General features: G+C 44.4%; 1 protein-coding gene across 1 annotated transcript; it reads right to left on the reverse strand.

Moving 5' to 3' along the window:
* Positions 1 to 17,044, reverse strand: LOC130482451 (alcohol dehydrogenase 1-like). Its single transcript, XM_056855164.1, has 9 exons — positions 17,002 to 17,044; positions 10,897 to 10,998; positions 9,219 to 9,357; positions 7,671 to 7,758; positions 7,353 to 7,572; positions 4,858 to 5,118; positions 3,008 to 3,143; positions 1,708 to 1,846; positions 1 to 130 (listed from the first exon to the last, which is right to left on the reverse strand). Exons 1-9 carry the CDS (start codon positions 17,017 to 17,019, stop codon positions 106 to 108), a joined length of 1,128 nt encoding a protein of 375 aa, XP_056711142.1. The 5' UTR covers positions 17,020 to 17,044; the 3' UTR covers positions 1 to 105.
* Between the last annotated feature and the right edge of the window lie 1,411 nt (positions 17,045 to 18,455).

Raw genomic sequence — 18,455 nt, forward strand, 5'->3', positions numbered from 1 at the left:
AGTCATTTCCATAGATTTCCGGTTACACGGAATATAATCTATTGATCAAGGCAGTTCACCTGCCAAAGGTCTCTCTCTTGTATTTTTCCTGACTCCGCATGGACTTCAAAATAGTAGGACAGTGCGAATACTGAAATGGCAGAAAAAGTTTAAAGTTAGGGAGATGAACTCAGTTCTGTTTGTCCAAACATGAACAGCTAATGTTTCTGAAGATTAAGATCGAATGGCAAATTTAAACATTAACAAACAAACAAAAGGACAGACTGGCTAAAGGTTAAGCATGTCCAATTGATTTCAAAGATGTTAGAAGCATACTTCTGCCACTGAAATAAATGGCATCTCAAATTTCTTTAAAAAAAATTATTAGCACTTTCAGTTAATACAACAAAGGTTTCCAGTAAAAAAAAGAAAGACATTTCCAATAAATATTATACAAAACTATATCAAACACATTACAAATTTCTTATGTGCGGTTGGATCATGGCCAAGGTTACGCAAATGTCTTCATTTCATATGCATCACCTTTCAATCTATTTGTGCTCTCGGGATACTTAGGTCTTTTATGCATGGCTGTTTCCTTCAAGGTCACCCCTCCGACTACTTTGGGTCTTTGTTTTGATTATGCATGCCGTTTCCAACCGTCAGAGGTCGCCTCGCTCTCCCTCTGCGTTTCCACACATTTTGCATGCGTTTTTAGGGACCTATTTTATCTTGAATTTGAAAATGTGGCAGGTCTTGAAGCACCTCCTGAAGAGCCCCATGGAGAGCGTCCCCCTCCCCTCTTCAGGGAACCCATTCCACAGAGCCAGAGCCGCGACAGAAAAGGCCCGGGCTCTGGTTGATGATAGAAGGGCCACCCTACGTGGTGGGATAGCCAGCGGAAGGCTGCCTGATGACTGTGGTTGGTGCCGAGGGACATATGGAAGGAGACGGTCCTACTTCTGTTGCTGTTGTTTTTATAGTTTAAAGGATCACCCCAATATTGTTAAAGGCAAAGTAGCTACTACCTCTGGATACAAAGTGGTAAGAAAAGCCACATTTCGATAGTTTTTTTTCCTAATCGTATCTAGAGCAAGAGGGAGGTCATTGGTGTATTTACACAGCCTGCGAAGTTGCCAACATTTTTGCATGTTGCCAGATTGATCAGTGACCCTGGGGACATGTTCTAATCTGTGATGAAAGCATGGATTGAGCAATTCGAAACAGTTCTAACATCTGGAACTGGAAATGCATCCCCCAAAGGCAAAAATACTTTGGGATAAAACTAGAGCAGTGACTTATCAGGGCAGAAAACAGGGGCTGTACCTGGTAAATGGGCTGTTGGAATACATCTTTCTTTGCCCTTTCTACATGATACACTGATGTATATCCAAGAGAAGTATAACTGATATAGCTTCTCCTACCGAATTCTGGGAATTGAGTCTGATGAAGGTGCTGAGAATTCTCCATTAGTATTGTTTAGAGCCCCTGAACTTCAGTTCTTACTATTCCTTGATGAGTGGGAATGACCATTGCACCAGATTTCAGTTTGCAATGTAATTGCAAAACGTCTAGTTCTTTTACCAATCTATTGAGTACATTTTTATCCTGCCCTCTCTCCCAAAAAGCACAAGCTGGATGTCTCATTTTAGCTTCACAACAACAACCCTGTGAGGTAGGTTAGGTTAAGAGTGAGTGATTGGCTCAAGGTCAAAAGGGGAGTCTTACCTCTTTCCTGTTCTGAGCAGTTCAAACCCTTCATTGATTTTATCAAAAGGTAAAGTGTGGGTAATTAACGGATCGAGAGTGAACTTTTTTGCCATGAAATCTGAAACCAGTTTAGGGACAGCCTCTTTGGCCTTCCATCCTGAAGTTAAGGAAGTACATGGTTAGTACATAGTACTGAAATAACAATGCCATAAAATAGTAATCAGTCAAAGCTCTTTTGCATTGCCAGAGATGTATAGCCTGAAGTTGTTTCACAATAAGGTGCAGGGTTACTGGCTGCTATAAAGGATTACAGGTAGCCCTTTTCATACGTCCAGTTTTGATATTCTGGCTGCACATAACAGGATTGCACATATTTTCCATGCATGTACATGTTGGTACATGAGAACAGACCCTAGATTTTTGAGGGAACATATTTCCCCATATCATAGTTGCGTGGCATAGACAATGCATGTTTTCCCATTCAACCAATAACTGTGTGTATCACGAAGAGAGCTTGTTACACAAAACGAACGTTTGGAAAATTCTAGAGTTTAAGGTATCATGCTCTGACTTTTCCTCCCAGACCGAGAATATGCACACATGAAGAGGTAGGCCCAAGATCACCTTCTAAGTTTAGTGGCTATTTGCCCCCAGATCTCCCCGGTCCTAATGCAACACCCCAACCACTGCACCTAGTGCAACACCCCAACCACTAGTTCTCACGTGCTTCACTTTGATATGGAAATTCTGTGTTCTCTCTTCTATGATTTCATGAAATCATCACTGATTTCCCTAAAGCTGTCTAAGCTAGTGGTGTTCATGTAGAGTTTCCAGTTCCCTCTTTGCCACCGGTGGGAGGTTTTTGGGGCAGAGCCTGAGGAGGATGGGGTTTGGGGAGGGACTTCAATGCCATAGAGTCCAAATGCCAAAGTGGCCATTTTCTCCAGGTGAACCGATCTCTATTGGCTGGAGATCAGTTGTAATAGCAGGAGATCTCCAGCTAGTACCTGGAGGTTGGCAACCCTATGGCATTAAATTTTCACACGACTCGTGTTGCATGAAGTATTTTCTTTTTTTCTGTTATGAATGTCCTTTTAATTATTTTCGTTTAGTGACATCAAGTTCTAGCATTAATGAAGTGTTAAAGTACTCAACGCTGCACATCATTTAATAAACTTTTTTATCTCATTCCCTCTTAGTCATCTTTTCTTCATACACTCAAAAACAGCCATGAAAATATGAGCATGAAAAAAGTAAGCGGGGGAAACCCTGCTGTAATATTTCTCCCCTGGAAATGCAGGCACAATGTAATGCTTACCTCCAAACACAGATCCTTTCCAAGTGCGGCCAGTGAAGAGAAGCATTGGGTCGAAGGAGACCTTGGATGATGTCGGAGCCACTCCCACTATCACGCTGGTTCCATAATTCATCTGGCAGGCAGCCAAGGCAGCCGCCTAGGGCAAAAGTCAAAGCCATGCACTTTAATCATTCCAGGAAGGGGGGGGGACCTGCCATTAGCACCATAAAATGATTTGCTCTTAAGTGTCAGATGTTTTTTTCTTACAAGGCATTTTGATAACAAGCAAACAAATATCCATAAGAACGTAAGAAAAGCCATGCTGGATCAGACCAAGGCCCATCAAGTCCAGCAGTCTGTTCACACAGTGGCCAACCAGGTGCCTCTACGAAGCCCACAAGCAAGATGACTGCAGCAGCATTATCCTGCCTGTGTTCCACAGCACCTAATATAATAGGCATGATCCTCTGATATTGTATGCCTCATGACTAGTATTCCTTTTTACTAGTAGCCATGGATAGCCCTATCCTCCATGAACATGTCCTCTCCCCTCTTAAAGCCTTCCAAGTTGGCAGCCATCACCACATCCTGGGGCAGGGAGTTCCACAATTTAACAATTTAATCCTCCAGAAATTAAGCATGAGTCAGCATGGAAGGAGGAATGGACATCAAGAGGGGAAACTGGTTTACATATTGGGATGGATCTGTCCTGCTAATAGGGGAAGGTGCCTTGTGTCGGGGGTTATTTATAGACCAAGTGCCGCTGAAAAAGGCAGCTCCAATCACAACCTGCTTTTCAAAACGAAAAGAAACGTTCAAGAATACCTCCAGGCTCTTTGCTTTATCAGCCAGGGACAATCTGACCCCCATCTACAGAGGCAAATCAATCTTCTCCAGAAATAATCTTTTCTGACCGGCATCACTTCCATATTGTTTTGATTCTGTTTCCAGTAGGATTCTGTTGCAGTTCACACTTCAAACGCCTGGAAGACTGCAGCAGATTATTGGCGCAGAACCTGAGGAATGGGGACTGTCTATAATCCCAAAAAAGTTTGGAGTGGGACCAGAAAGGGCCCCCACTAGAACAAGGTCTGGTGGGTTGATGCCAAGGCTGAAATTGGTTTACTGGTGTAGGATGATGATGTCATCAGCTAGCCTGATTACTCTTTTCATTCTTTTACATCTACCACTACAAGTAGAGCAATTACCGTATATACCCATGTATAAGCCGACCCGCGTATAAGCCGAGGTGCCTAATTTCTCCCCAAAAATGGGGAAAAATTAGGCACCCGCGTATAAGCCGAGGGTCGGCTTATAACCCCTCCGCCCCCGCAGGCTTACCTGACAGGGCTCTCCAGCGGCGAGGGTCCGGCGGCGGCGGGGCCCGGGGGGGCCTGGGCAGCCTTCCTGCGGCTGCAGGAGGCTGCCCAAGGCCCCTCCCGCCCAGGAAAAATGGCGGCGGGGGCGGGGGGGCTTGGGCAGCCATCCTGCGGCTGCAGGAGGCTGCCCAAGGCCCCTCCCGCCCAAAAAAATGGCGGCGGGGGCCGGGGGGCCGGGACAGCCTTCCTGCGGCTGCAGGAGGCTGCCCCAGGCCGCTCCCAGCGGCAGGAAGCGGCACGGGCCCGGCGGCGGTGGCGACGGCGGTAAGTTTCCCCCCTCCCTCCTCCCTCCCTCCCCCCGTATTGACCCGCGTATAAGCCGAGGCTGGCTTTTTCAGCCCATTTTTGGGGCTGAAAAACTCGGCTTATACGCGAGTATATACGGTAATATTGTTTTATGGTGATCGTATGTTGTTTTGATTTGGTCAAACGACTGTAAATTAAAGATTGATTGGTTGATCTACCACTACAATGATACCTTCATGCACGTACCATGGTTTCAGTGTGCCCAATCACTTCAAAGGTATAGTCAGCACCGCCTTTGGTCATTTCAACGAGTACATCCTGAATGGGCTTATCGAAATCCTTTGGGTTGACACAGTCGGTGACGCCCAGCTCTTTGGCTTTGGCAAACTTATCCTTGTTGATGTCGACCCCAATGATTCGGGAAGCTCCTGCAGCCTTGCAGCCCATGACTACAGAGAGACCGACTCCTCCCAAACCAAAAACGGCACAGGTAGAACCAGGCTCCACCTACATCACCATAAAGATAATAAAACATAATTTGAGAATTTCAGTGATGGACTGTTTCTCCAATGCAAAACTGATCTTTCTCTTCCATGGAACTGGTAGATTCCTGTATCACCTTACAGACCAACAAGATTTTTGAGATATAAGCTTTTGAGAGTCAAAGCTCCCTTTGTCAGATACAAGTATCTTATGAAGGAAGCTTGGACTTTCAAAAGCTTATACCCCCAAAATTTTGTCAGTCACTAAGGTGCTACTGGACTCGAATCTGGCTCTTCTGCTACAGACCAGCACGGCCTCCCTCCCGAAACTATCCCATGGAACTATTTGTATGAAGTTCAGTTTTCTTGTTTATTGCAGGAAAGGTGTTTCATTTATTTATTTATTTATTTATTTATTTATTTATTTATTTATTTATTTATTTATTTATTGCCATACACTTTAAAAGTTCCCGTTGTGAAATTAAAATTTAATCAAACAATTATGAGCAAACTGTTGGGAACACATTGTCAGTTTTGATAGGACTCAGAGTTGCTAACACCAGCTTGGGAAATTCCTGCATATTTCAGGGTGCTGCCTGGGGAGAGTGGAGTCTGAGGAGCAGAGGAAGCTCGGTGGGGATACGATGCCATAAAATCTGCCCCCCAGAGCTGCCATTTCCTGCAGGATAACTGATCACCATAGTCTGGAGATCAGTTGTAATTCTAGGAGAACTCCAGGCCCTATCTGGTGGTTGGCACCCATTACACAAACCAATGTTAAAAGTGAGGTGAGATGGAATAATAGATGACGCGGGTATTTAAAAGTAAGAAAATAGTTCTTGCTCACACCTGTCTGGGCAAGGCTAGCTGAAAACAGACTCTAGTGAAGATGGAGCTTCAGGTATTGGCCAAAGATGAAGTTATCTCTGGGCAAGAATAGATGCAAATACTTGAGTTCCTGTTCCATTTCAATCTGTCCAGGGCAGACCTGTTTATGGAGCTAGGCCTGGGGGAGACGGGCCCTGAAGAGACAGTCACATGGAGAGCCAGCTTTCTCCGACAACTGAAGCTCTCCAAAGCTGCCTGTAGGTACCTGTTTGCCTCTCCCAGCTCTACAAACCACTCTGACCCGGACAAGGCTAGAAAATGAAAGTAGGCTCTGCAGGACTTGCTCTGCCCGTGAGTGAGGAAATGCACACAGCTACACAAAAAGAATACGTGGTAACTTTGTTGAAAGTTTTTCAAACTTAATATTAGGCCACATTCATTGCTATTTTTGATTTCATTTACAGTAACTGTATTAATGGTAATGATCAATAACTAAGTGTAATGATTTCAAAGTGTGAATAACTAACAGCCCATCCCTGAGCTTAAAGGACGAAAGTCCTTAGCAGGCCAAGAAGGGGCTGTCCCAACGTTCTAGTCCCCTGTGCTGGCGCCTGTGCTACTTACGCTGCCCAGGGTGGCATGGATGCCAGCAGGGTGGGGTGGGTGGACGCCATCCTTCTGATGCTTCCACAGCAGCGCTGCCCAGGGACAGCCTTGCGCCAGCGTCGGGATGGAGCACTTCCATGCACCATCCTCCCAGGGGTGTTCCCGGGGCTTTCCTGTGCTGGGCCAGGGGAGAAGCTGCCTTTGGGCGGCCTCCTAAGCCCTTTTGGCCCAGGAATGCCCCCTTTCCCTTACCTGGAGTATTCCTGTGCAACCCAATGGAGAGGTTGCAGGGGTTTTCCAGGTCAGGGCAAGGTTTTGGCCTCAGTGGGGAGGGAAAACCTCTTATGGAGGCAACATGGCTGCGCTGCTTCCAGTCATCAGTGCAGCCCTCCCCCTTAGGAATGGGCTGTAAGTCAACTAATTGTTAGTAAATATCTTATTATTTAATTCATTTATACCCTGCCTTTCTCCTTAATGGGGACCCAAAGCAGCTTACACCATTCTCCCACCCATTTTATCCTCACAACAACCCTGAGAGGTAGGTTAGGCTGAGAGAGTGTGACTGGCCCAAGGTCACAAAGCAAGCTTCCATAGCACAAGTGGGGATTTGAACCTGGGTCCCCTGGATACTAGTCTGACACTATTAACCTCTATACCACACTGGGTGCAGCAGCTATAGACCTAAAAATGGCAAGTTGGCCACAGGCTAAATGGAGTTAGACCGAAATCATAGTCAGGGAATGTAGCCTTTCTCTGCCGCACAGCCCCCACGCCCTCCTGACTCCAGGTGTGCCACAGATCACCCACCTACATTCTCAACTCTACCTGTGCAGTTTTGATGGCAGATCCGTAGCCAGTCGAAAATCCACAGCCAATCAGACACACTTTTTCTGGAGGAGCTGCAGCATCGATTTTGGCGACGGCACTCTCATGCACCACAGTGTATTCTGTGAAGGTGCTGGTACTGGCAAAGCGATGCAGCGGCTTCCCTTTGTACGTGAACCTACTGGTGCCTTCAGGCATCATTCCACTAACGTCTGCGAAGCTTAAAGGTACAAAAGAGGGAGGGGGGAATCAGCTTTTTTGCTCTTTTGATCAAGGAAAATAACCAGTTCCTTGGTTACCGATGCAGCAGAAACTCACCTATGACGGGAGCACAGGTTGGCTTTGGGATGTAAGCAGGAGCTGCATTCGCCACACTGGGGGACAAACAGCGGGATGACCTTGTCTCCTGGGAATGGCAAGAAGAATATAATCCACCTCATTCCTAGGATTGCCAACCTCCAGGTAGTAGCTGGAGATCTCCTGCTATTACAACTGATCTCCAGCCAATAGAGACCAGTTCACCTGGAGAAAATGGCCACTTTGGCAATTGGACTCCATGGCATTGAAGTCCCTCCCTTCCCCAAACCCTGCCCTCCTCAGGCTCTGCCCCAAACCCCCCCACCCCGGTTACGAAGAGGGACCTGGCAGCCCTACTCATTCCTGTATAATGCTTCTGCTCAGCAGGAGCAATGGGAAGGAAAGTGAATCAAACCCGGTTGTCCAGATTAGAGTCTGTCGCTCTAGGGAAGCTCATTTCCTGACTCTGATGCTTCTCACACAACAGATGCTGAAATTGTGTTCTGAGTTTAGCAACCTGGATACTTGTTGCTTGTGTGTGTACTAGGGTTGCCAGCTCCAGTTTGGGAAATACCTGATGATTTTTCAGCCAGAGCCTGAGGAGGGTGAAGTTTGGGGAGGGGAGGACTTCAATGCTATAGAGTTCAATCGCCAAAGCGGCCCTTTTCTCCAGGTGAACTGATCTCTATCGGCTGGAGATCAGCTGTAATAGCAGGAGATCTCCAGTACTTGGAGGCTGGCAACCCTAGTGTGTGCACACAGCGCAAACTATGATGCTGACTTTTTGCTCAACAATGTCTTGTTTTACTTAAAACATTTCTAGCAACTAACCGCAAATTCAACGTTTACATAAAAAATTCTGACTGTTGTCCTGAGGTCAAAACCAAACTTATAGAACCTGTTTCCCCCCCGCTGAGTTAGCAGCTCTGTCCTTATGATCATTGTTGCATATTCAAGGATGAAACTATTTGTTTAATATTTTATTTAAAACATCCCTAATAAAATTAGCCATAAAAGAGATTAGATCTCACCCTCCAATGAAATTTCTCTAATGAAAACCAGCCCCCTACACTATTTTTCTATTAAGGAGATTTAAGAAGAAGGAGAAGGAGGAGAAGTTGGTTTTTATATGCCGATTTTCTCTTACCACGTAAGGAAGAATCAAAACGGATTACAATCACCTTCCCTTCCCCTCCCCACAACAGACACCCTGTGAGGTAGGTGAGGCTGAGAGAGAATGACTTGCCCAAGGTCACTCAGCTGGCTTCGTGTGTAGGAGTGGGGAAGCAAATCCAGTTCACCAGATTAGCCTCCGCCACGCATGGGGAGGAGTGGGGCATCAAACCCAGTTCTCCAGATCAGAGTCCACCGCTCCAAACCACCATTCTTAACCACAACACCATGCTGGCTCTCAATTGCAGGGGAGGAGTTAGTTACAGTTGGCAAAACCGTGGGGGTTGAACCACTTCTGCCTGGCCCTGATAGAGCTTAAAGAGTTGCTGGGAATAGCCAGTCATGTTGTTGTTTCGAACCTACATTTCCTTGTCGTACCCATATGTTTTGCTATACCTGGTTTCACGCTGGTAACTCCTTCCCCAACACTCTCCACAACCCCAGCTGCTTCATGACCAAGAATAGTGGGAAAAGGTGTGTAGAGTGAGCCGCTGACAGCGTGATCATCTGTGCGACAGATTCCTGTAGCCAAAATCTGGAGTGAAGATAAAGGAAGTCAATCACATGAAGCTTAGCTGTTTGTTAAGAGTACAGAAGTCTGCTCGAGTAAGGTTAAATCTTCACTGCAGACTTGTGTTGGTTTGGGGCAGCTAAGAGGAAGAGCAAAACCTTTCCACTGCCTACACTCCTTGCCCCTGTCTTGTGATTCCATGTCTAGAACTGGTCAGGATAGCACAGCTTTAAAAAGCAGTTTGGGGGGAAGAAAGTAAGTGTAGGTAAGAGACATTGGCTTGGGTCCAATTAGCTTTTCTATTGGTGAAAAAGGGAGGATGAGGTCTTCTTTACCACTAAAAAAGATATGTTGGAGAGCATCAGACCTGCATGGACAAAAGCCACTCAGGATGGGATTTGTAATAAGGAATAGAACAAATTGAGATTGATGATGAAGAAGTTGGTTTTTATATTCCGATTTTCTCTACCTTTTAAGGACAATCAAACCGGTTTACAATCTCCTTCCCTTCCTCTCCCCACAACAGACACCTTGTGAGGTAGGTGAGGATGAGAGAGTTCTGAAAGAACGGTGACTAGCCCAAGATCGCCCAGTTGGCTTCATGCGTAGGAGTGGGGAAACCAAGCCGCTCTTAACCATTACACCACACTGGATCTTAAAACGCTTGCTGGATCCAACCCAGCATCTTCCTTCTGTCCATCAATACTGTGTTTTAAATTGTTCCTCACCCCTGGGGATTTGGCACGATATGAATTCAGTCATGCCACATCACTTCTAGTTCAGCCTAAGCCCACCAAAATCTAGGGGCCCTAAGCATGCCCAGCTGAACTTGGTGTTAGCTGATTTTCATGCTCTTGAGCTAATAGTTGGACTTAAACAAATATCATATTTGTGTGTTTAAACAGAACAGTCATCTACTGATACTGTTTTTCATTCGAGTATGTTATTTTAGGGGACACGATGTTAGAACACATTATTTGAATGTGGAAGGTCCCAAAGTCAGCCCTTAGTGTATCTGGTTGATAGGATCTTAAGTACCAACAATGAGAAAATGTTTGGCCTGAGATCCTAGAGAGTCGCTGTCAATCAGAAATGAAAATACTGATCTAGATGGACTAGTCGTCTGACTTAGTATAAGGCAGTTTCATATGGTCAGAGTTTATCTTTTGAATTTGGGTCTGAAATTCTTGTAACCCTGCCTTGAGCCTTGAGCTTTCAGAATGTGATGGGATGAAAAAAACACATCAAATATGTAAAATCAAAATGCTTCTTAGCATTTATTTAGTAGCAACAAATTTATCTCTGAATCAGGAGAGCTATGAAAACTATGACTGGTGAGTTTTATGAAAGCCTCAGTGTTCCCAGGAACTATGCTTCCTATAAATGGGTGCATAACATTAAAGACATATATAATATCCTTTAATATTTCATAGATGAAAATAGGAATGGGCTTATAACACCCCTATTTTCATGTCAACGATGATTGCCCAAGCTCCTATTCCAGGAACAGATGAGTAGTTTGGTTAGCAGAGATTTGGTGAGTCTTTGGTTTGTCTTTCTTACCTTAATGCGAACTTCATGTGCCTTTGGTGGTGCCACTTCTATTTCAACAATGCTAAATGGTTTCTTAACCTCCAGGCAAACGGCTGCTTTGCATTTGATGACCTGTGAAGATAACAGAAAGCCTAATAGCATTTCTGCATATAACTAGACCAGCTGTTGACACAGGGCAGGATTCTCTATTTGTTGTATATGCAATCAGTGTTAGATTTGGACTCCAGTCCATAGCTCTGTCAGCCAGTGTTGCAGCCTTATAATAAACCCTGGTTCATCACTCTTTCCATCCAACCTATCCCAAGTCTTACCTTGAGCCCGGCATCTCTACTTTTATTTGTTTTATGAGAGGCAGATCTTAACTGGCAGGCTGGATAGAATCATAGAGTTGAAAGGGACCACCAGGGTCATCTAGTCCAACCCCCTGCACAATGCAGGAAACTCACAACTACCTCCCACACACACCCCAGTGCCCAGAAGATGGCCAAGATGCCCCCCTCCCATGAACTGCCCAAGTTCATAGAATCAGCATTGCTGACAGATGGCCATCTAGCTTCTGCTAAAAAACCTCTTGCTGGGTGACCCAACATCATGAAGTTACCTCCAGTTTTTGCAAGAAGTGACATCACATGCTGCCATGATGCCTGTGAGCCTGCCCCTGCCCCCAAATGCTCCTGGGGGTTCCTGGCTGCAGTCTGGCAAATCTCTTACCTAGGGCAACATCTCTCTAGTATCAGAGGAGCATGCCTAATATCTTAGGTGTTGTGGAACACGGGCAGAACAATGCTGCTGTAGTGGTCATGTTTGTGGGCTTCCAAGAGGCACCTGGTTGGCCACTGTGTGAACAGACTGCTGGACTTGATGGGCTTTGGTCTGATCCAGCATAGCTTTTCTTATGTTCTTATGTTATGTTCTATCAGTGAACAGCCCATTGCTCTACACTAGCATCGGGGGCATTGGCTGGTTGTCCTGGATGTTAAAAAGATGCTTAGTGCCATTCCAGCTGGAAACGGGAAGCCAGGTCTGCAGTCAAACAAGCATTTGTTGTTCTTTGTAGCCCAGACAGTGGATGTTTAGGTCAGGGCACTGCAGTGCCAACTAAGCCTGCAGATAAGGTAATTGTGTGAATAGTTCTGATTATTCATAGCAAATCTCAAATACCGGATAATTTGTAAAGCAGTTTTAATATCACTGTGCCTAGTAAATGTCATGCCTAGTAAATGTCATGATGTGAAGTCACCCCATGGGTCAGGAATGACCCGGTGCCTGCACAGGGGACTACCATTACCTTTTACATCCAGCCTGATGAAGAGAATTTAAAAGCTTGCACACAGTTCTGTGTTATTTTGGTTGGTCCTCATAAAACATATTACTTGGCTTTTCTTTTTGGGTTGTTCTTTGGCTATCTGCAGCCTATGCTTTTAAAGCAGATACTACTTCTGGTGACAAAGGAGCTACATTGCCTTACCACAGTGCTGCTCTAACTACCTATATATGGGACAAAAATGAAAGAGGAAAGTACTTGGCGCTTTGAAGGTAAAGCTGTTGGGGTGGTTCAAGATCAGAGGTCCCCAGCCTTTTTAAGTCGGCAGGCACCTTTGAAATTCTGACACAGTCTGGTGGGTGCAACCACAAAATGGATGCCGCAGGAGGTGGGGCCAACAGCAAAATATTAGGGCGTGAGGTCATGTACAACTTTAATAGTAGCTTTTCACCATATCCAGCAGAAATTCTGTTTAATAGGATGCCTTTTAAAATTGTGCTGTGGTGGCAACTACTGCTGAAGCAGCTTTTTAAAAATCTGCATGGCTATCAGAAGCCCTGCTGGGCAAAAGCCTCACATAGCCCCACCCATTTTCTAAATACCCTTGGAAGGTGCCGGGAAAGGTATCTCTTCGGGTTTGTCACCTTAAAACCCACTGTATCACTGCTTATTTCCCTCTTTACTAGTAGCTTTCCTGTTAAATCTAGTGATTATTTCTACATCCCAGACTTGGTGATTATCAATAAAATGTTTCAACTAGGGTTGCCAATGGGTTGGGAAATTCATGGAGATTTGGGGGGGTAGAGATTGAGGAGGACAGAGTTTGGGGAGCAGAGGGAGCTCAGAAGGGTATAATGCAATAGTGTCGGTTCTCTGAAGATGCCATTTACTCCAGGGGAGATAGGGTTGCCAGGTCCCTCTTCACCACCAGCGGGAGGTTTTTGGGGTAGAGCCTGAGGAGGGTGGGGGTTGGGGAGGGGAGGGACTTCAATGCCATAGAGTCCAATTGCCAAAGTGGCCATTTTCTCCGGGGGAACTGATCTCTTATCAGCTGGAGATCAGTTGTAATAGCAGGAGATCTCCAGCTAGTACCTGGAGGTTGGCAAACCTAAGGGGAGATCAGTTGTAATTCGGGGAGATTTCTAGTCCCCAACTGGAGGTTGTCAACCGTAGTTTCAACTAAACAGGCATCTGTTCTCTTAGGGTAAACAATTTGCTTTCTGAGATCCCTCGGTGTATTCCCTCACGTATTGTTGCTTTAAGAATATATAATCCTTGATTGGAACTGGGTTTAGTGAAGATCTGTAATTCAGACTATCTACAGAGTCCATAAAATATTTCATTTTACAAGCAAGTCCACAATAAGAACATTTATCCACAAAATAAATGATCCTGCAGAATCCCTTTAACCCAGCAAAACTTCCATACTTCTTACTATGGTCAAGTGATTTTACTCTGTACTCACTGCCTTTAAAAAATATTTGTTCTCTTAAATGCTGTACTGTAAAAGCTTTCAAACTAGTTGCAGTCTCTCTCCCCCCCACCACCCTTTATTCTTGCATGAACAGGTACTTGTACAAGCAAGGAATTTCTCAAAAGATGAGTGCTGGAATGCTACCAAGAATGGCAACTGTAAAATGTTGTGTAAAAAGTTGTGAAAGCAGAAAAAGGAAAATCTTTGCCAAAGGTGTGTAAAGCATAAATCAGCAATTATATGATATGTTCACTGTGGCAAGAACATTATTACACCAGAGTAGAATATTTTGTGACAAAATTATAATGGATAGATACCAGCATACTACCATAAATGTTTTTGGAAGGGATAATTGACTGCTTTTCATTGTTAGAGGCCTGTTATCCTTGGCTTTATAACTGGTGTTCTGAAATCTGGGTGGCCATTTTATTTATGTTTTAGTACATTTTTATCCTGACTTTCCTTCAAGGAGCTCAGGCCAGCGTGGTGTAGTGGTTAAGAGCGGTGGTTTGGAGCGGTGGATTCTGATCTGGAGAACCCGGTTTCATTCCCCACTCCTCCACATGAGCGGCGGAGGCTAATCTGGTGAACTGGATTTGTTTCCATGCTCCTACACATGAAGCCAGCTGGGTGACCTTGGGCTAGTCACACTCTCTCAGCCCCACCTATCTCACAGGGTGTCTGTTGGGAGGGGAGGGGAGGGGAAGGGAAGGTGATTGTGAGCTGGTTCGATTCTTTCTTAAGAGGTAGAGAAAGCTGGCATATAATAACGAACTCTTCTTCTTCTACAGGGTGTCTCATGCCCATTTAATCCTCACAACAATCCTGTGCAGCGTTACTGACCTCTAGATGGGGCCTGGAGTTCTCCTGGAATTAGACCTGATCTCCACACTACAGAGATCAGTTCCCTAGGATGAAATGGCACAGACTCTGTGGTATACTATAGAGTATTCAAGAAAAGTGCTAGAGTGAAATCACCACTGAGCTCCCTCCTCTCCCCAAACTCTGACCTTCTCAGGCACCATCCCCAATCTTCAGGGACACCCAAGCCAGAGTTGGCAACCCAATCCTGTGAAAGAGTGACTGTTCCCACTTTGTGAGCTTCAAAAAATGTCCCTCATCCAATGTCCCTCAGTGAGCTTCAAAAAAATGTCCCACTCTAAACCAGATATCACCAACATGGTACCCATGGGCACCATGGCAGCTGCCAACACCTTTCTTGGTGCCAACCAAGCACTTTAAAGAAGTAGATGGGGCTAAGTAGGGCCTTTTGCATTTCTAATGTTTATGGTGTGATGCTAGCAATGAAAACAACAGGGATGGCCAGACAATACTCTCAAACTATTGCGTGTACTATAAATCAACAGTAATGATATGCACTCAAACCTTCAAAATTCTACAAAGAGACGAACAGTTACAGATAAGTAACAAAAATAAATGTTTACAACAAATGGTATGATGACATTTCCAATGATCCTAAATTATTATAAGCAAAAGTCCATTCGTTATGCACTCCAAATAGGCCTTTGTTGTAAACATTTATTTTTGTTACTTACCTGTAATTGTTTGTCTCTTTGTAGAATTTTGAAGGATTGAGTGCATATCATTACTGATCATTTATAGTACACGCAATAGTTTGAGAGTATTGACTGGCCATATATGTTGATTTCCTTGCTAGCATTACGGTTAATATAGTAGTGCAACTTTGTTTGTGTTATAACATATGGTGTAATGCTGGCAGTGGCTGTATGTAAAGTACCTTACCTGTGCTTATAAAGGTAAAAGGTGCAAGCACCGGGTCATTCCTGACCCATGGGGTGACGTCACATCCCGACGTTTACTAGGCAGACTTTGTTTACGGGGTGGTTTGCCAGTGCCTTCCCCAGTCATCTTCCCTTTACCTCCAAGCAAGCTGGGTACTCATTTGACCGACCTCGGAAGGACGGAAGGCTGAGTCAACCTTGAGCCGGCTACCTGAAACCGACTCCCGTCGGGATCGAACTCAGGTCGTGAGCAGAGCTTGGACTGCAGTACTGCAGCTTACCACTCTGCTCCACGGAGATCTTACCTGTACTTATAGCAGAGTGATATTCTAAAAACACAGTGGGTCTTCCTTTTTACTAAACATGATAGGTCAGCATGGCTTAAATTCTTAACATGCCTAATTAGCACTTCTACTAAAGTCATTAGATCTTTCCAATTTGAATAGATTTTTTTCATTCAGGTGGAAGTTGATAAATATATCACTAGATCAAATATTGGTCTCTTTGCACAAATCATTTATGTTTTTATCAAAAGCTCAAATTCTTGCCAGAATCTCTCCGTTAACACCTTCAGGCACTAATTGTTCTTGGCACAAGAAACAGCACAGACTGAAACTGCCTGGGCTCATCTAAATCAGATAAGAAGCCAAGAGAACCTTTTTTTTTTCTTTCCCTTTTGCCAAAAGTGTGGGAGATGCCTGCGAAATGAAGACAGATATTGCCCAATGAGGATTCCTCAGCTAACTTAATAGGTATACTTTTTTTGTATGTACGCAACAAAATATTTTTAACAATATGCTAATTTTAAAGGCATTCCATTAAACAGTGCTTAGCTTGAAATGCTGAGGAGCTACTGTCAAGAGTTATGCACAACCTCTCTCCCTGACACTTTGTGGTTGGCTGCCGCAGTACACATTTCAAATGTGCTCGCAGGCTGAAAAAGGTTGGAGATCCTTGCTCCAAAGAACTGGTTCCCAACCGGGGGTCCGCGGACCCCCAGGGGTCCACGAGAACTAAATTAAGGTCCGCGAAACAAAGTTATAAACCCATAATAAATTAATATTTTCAATTAAAAGTTCTCTATTATAAAAATATATTCAAATATTATTCTAAGTTTATTTTATTTTGAACCATGGGGGCCCTGCACCGAACAAAAAAGTTCTAGTGGTCCCTGGTCAAAAAAAGGTTGGGAACCACTGCAAGTCTAAAGAATACACTAATACACAGGTTCTTTTTTTTGCTTTTTGTTGTTGCCACATTTATATCCTGCCTTTCTGTCAAGCTACCCAAGGTGTTTTACATTTTAAAATAGTAGGCTACAAAGCAAATCCCATAAAAAGTAGGAGTTAGTTCAAGCCCTGGTTGGTTCCGTCAAGGGCAGATGTCATAAGGGCCATTGGCTTCTTGCCCTTTTACCTGTGCACTAAAGCAGTTGCAGCCAACTGCAACCAGATAAAATCCCTGAAAAAGAGAGAACTAAAATTCTCAGAGGGCCAGCACAGACTCGGCTAAACTTATTGCACCTGGTCAAAGCACAGTTCCTTCCTCCCTTCCTTCCAATGTCATGCACCTCTAGGTTCAATAAGCCATGCTGAAAGTGATAATTTACTTACTTTCCCTGCTGTGCTCATAGTGACAGATCTACCACCTCTGTGTTGTTTTCAGCAGGCTTTCAGTATGTCTTCCTTCACTGCTTGATGTCTAAAGGTTCTCCTTGAAAGCTCCTGGTGCAACAATACGCTTTGACCTACCTTTGCATGCCCTTCCCTTAGTTCCACCCTTAGATGTTAACCCATTCCTCTACTATCTTTCAGTACCTGCCATATTTTTATAACTCTGCAGGATTTGTGTTGGTTGAGCAGGTAGTTTCTGTGGGTAGTGCAGTGTGGTTCAGATACCACAGAGGAAATTAAGTAGGTTTTTGACATTCAAAAAACCATTCCTTTTCTGGATTAGCTGCAAATTTTGGAGAGGCAATTAAATCCAAGTATTTGTTATGTCAAATCAAGGGAAGGAGAATTAAATGTGAATGCCTTATGTGAATTAAATGTGAATAACTTTCTCCCTCTCCCATAATACTAGAACGTGAGGTCACCTGTTGAAGCTGGAGGGTGACAGATTCGAAACAGATAAAAGGAAGTATTTTTTCACACAACGCAGTTAAATTGTGGAACTCCCTGCCCCAGGATGTGGTGATGGCTGCCAACTTGGAAGGTTTTAAGAGGGGAGTGGACATATTCATGGAGGAAAGGGGTATTCATGGCTATTACGGTAGTTAAAATGGATACTAGTCATGCTGCATACCTATTCTCTCTAGTATCAGAGGAGCATGCCTTTTATCTTAGGTGCTGTGGAACACAGGCAGGATGGTGCTGCTGCAGTCATCTTGTTTGTGGCTTCCTAGAGGCACCTGGTTGGCCACTGTGTGAACAGACTTCTGGACTTGATGGGCCTTGGTCTGATCCAGCAGGGCCTTTCTTATGTTCTTAAAACCTTTCCCTCCAGTAAGGCAAAAAAACAACTACATGTTGAACGTCTCTCTGATGTTTAGTCAGCTTTAAAAGGATCAGGCAGAGGACTTTCCTTAAAAGATAAATGCTTCTGGTGGACGTTCTCCTGCCAGCACCCATTTTGTCTCCATACCGTCAGGAGAACTGTAGGAACAGAGGTAAAGTTGCAAGATACATTGATGTCACATCTGGCCAAAAATCTGGATGTAATGTCAGCTTGTCAGTGAATGATCTGGAACCTCTATGGTTGTGTCCGTCCTTGCCCCTGCCCCTAATGTTCCCAGGGATTCCAGGTGGCGGCTTGGAATCTCCAGTGGTCAGGTGTTAAGTGACCAGATATGGGTGTTCCTCTCTATAACTCAACAGCAAATAACAGTAGAGAGCAACAAATAATCTGTACAAATCAAACAGCCTTAAAGTCAACCTTTGTGCTACACAGGATCTTTTTACAGTTCTGAGGATGTTACAAAGTTTCTAGGTTTCACACATGTTGACATAATTTTGGAAATGTGAGTGACAAACCTAGACAATTAGCTCTCATCCTGATATGCTCATTT

The sequence above is a fragment of the Euleptes europaea genome, chromosome 9 (genome assembly GCF_029931775.1).
Source record: "Euleptes europaea isolate rEulEur1 chromosome 9, rEulEur1.hap1, whole genome shotgun sequence".
NCBI lineage: Eukaryota > Metazoa > Chordata > Lepidosauria > Squamata > Sphaerodactylidae > Euleptes > Euleptes europaea.

Excerpts from the sequence above, each read along its gene's own strand:
- LOC130482451 (XM_056855164.1), bottom strand. Across the intron at positions 7,573-7,670 it reads AACCTGTGCTCCCGTCATAG|CTTCGCAGACGTTAGTGGAA; the intron begins GTGAGTTTCTGC and ends TGTACCTTTAAG. Across the intron at positions 131-1,707 it reads CTGCTCAGAACAGGAAAGAG|TATTCGCACTGTCCTACTAT; the intron begins GTAAGACTCCCC and ends CTGCCATTTCAG.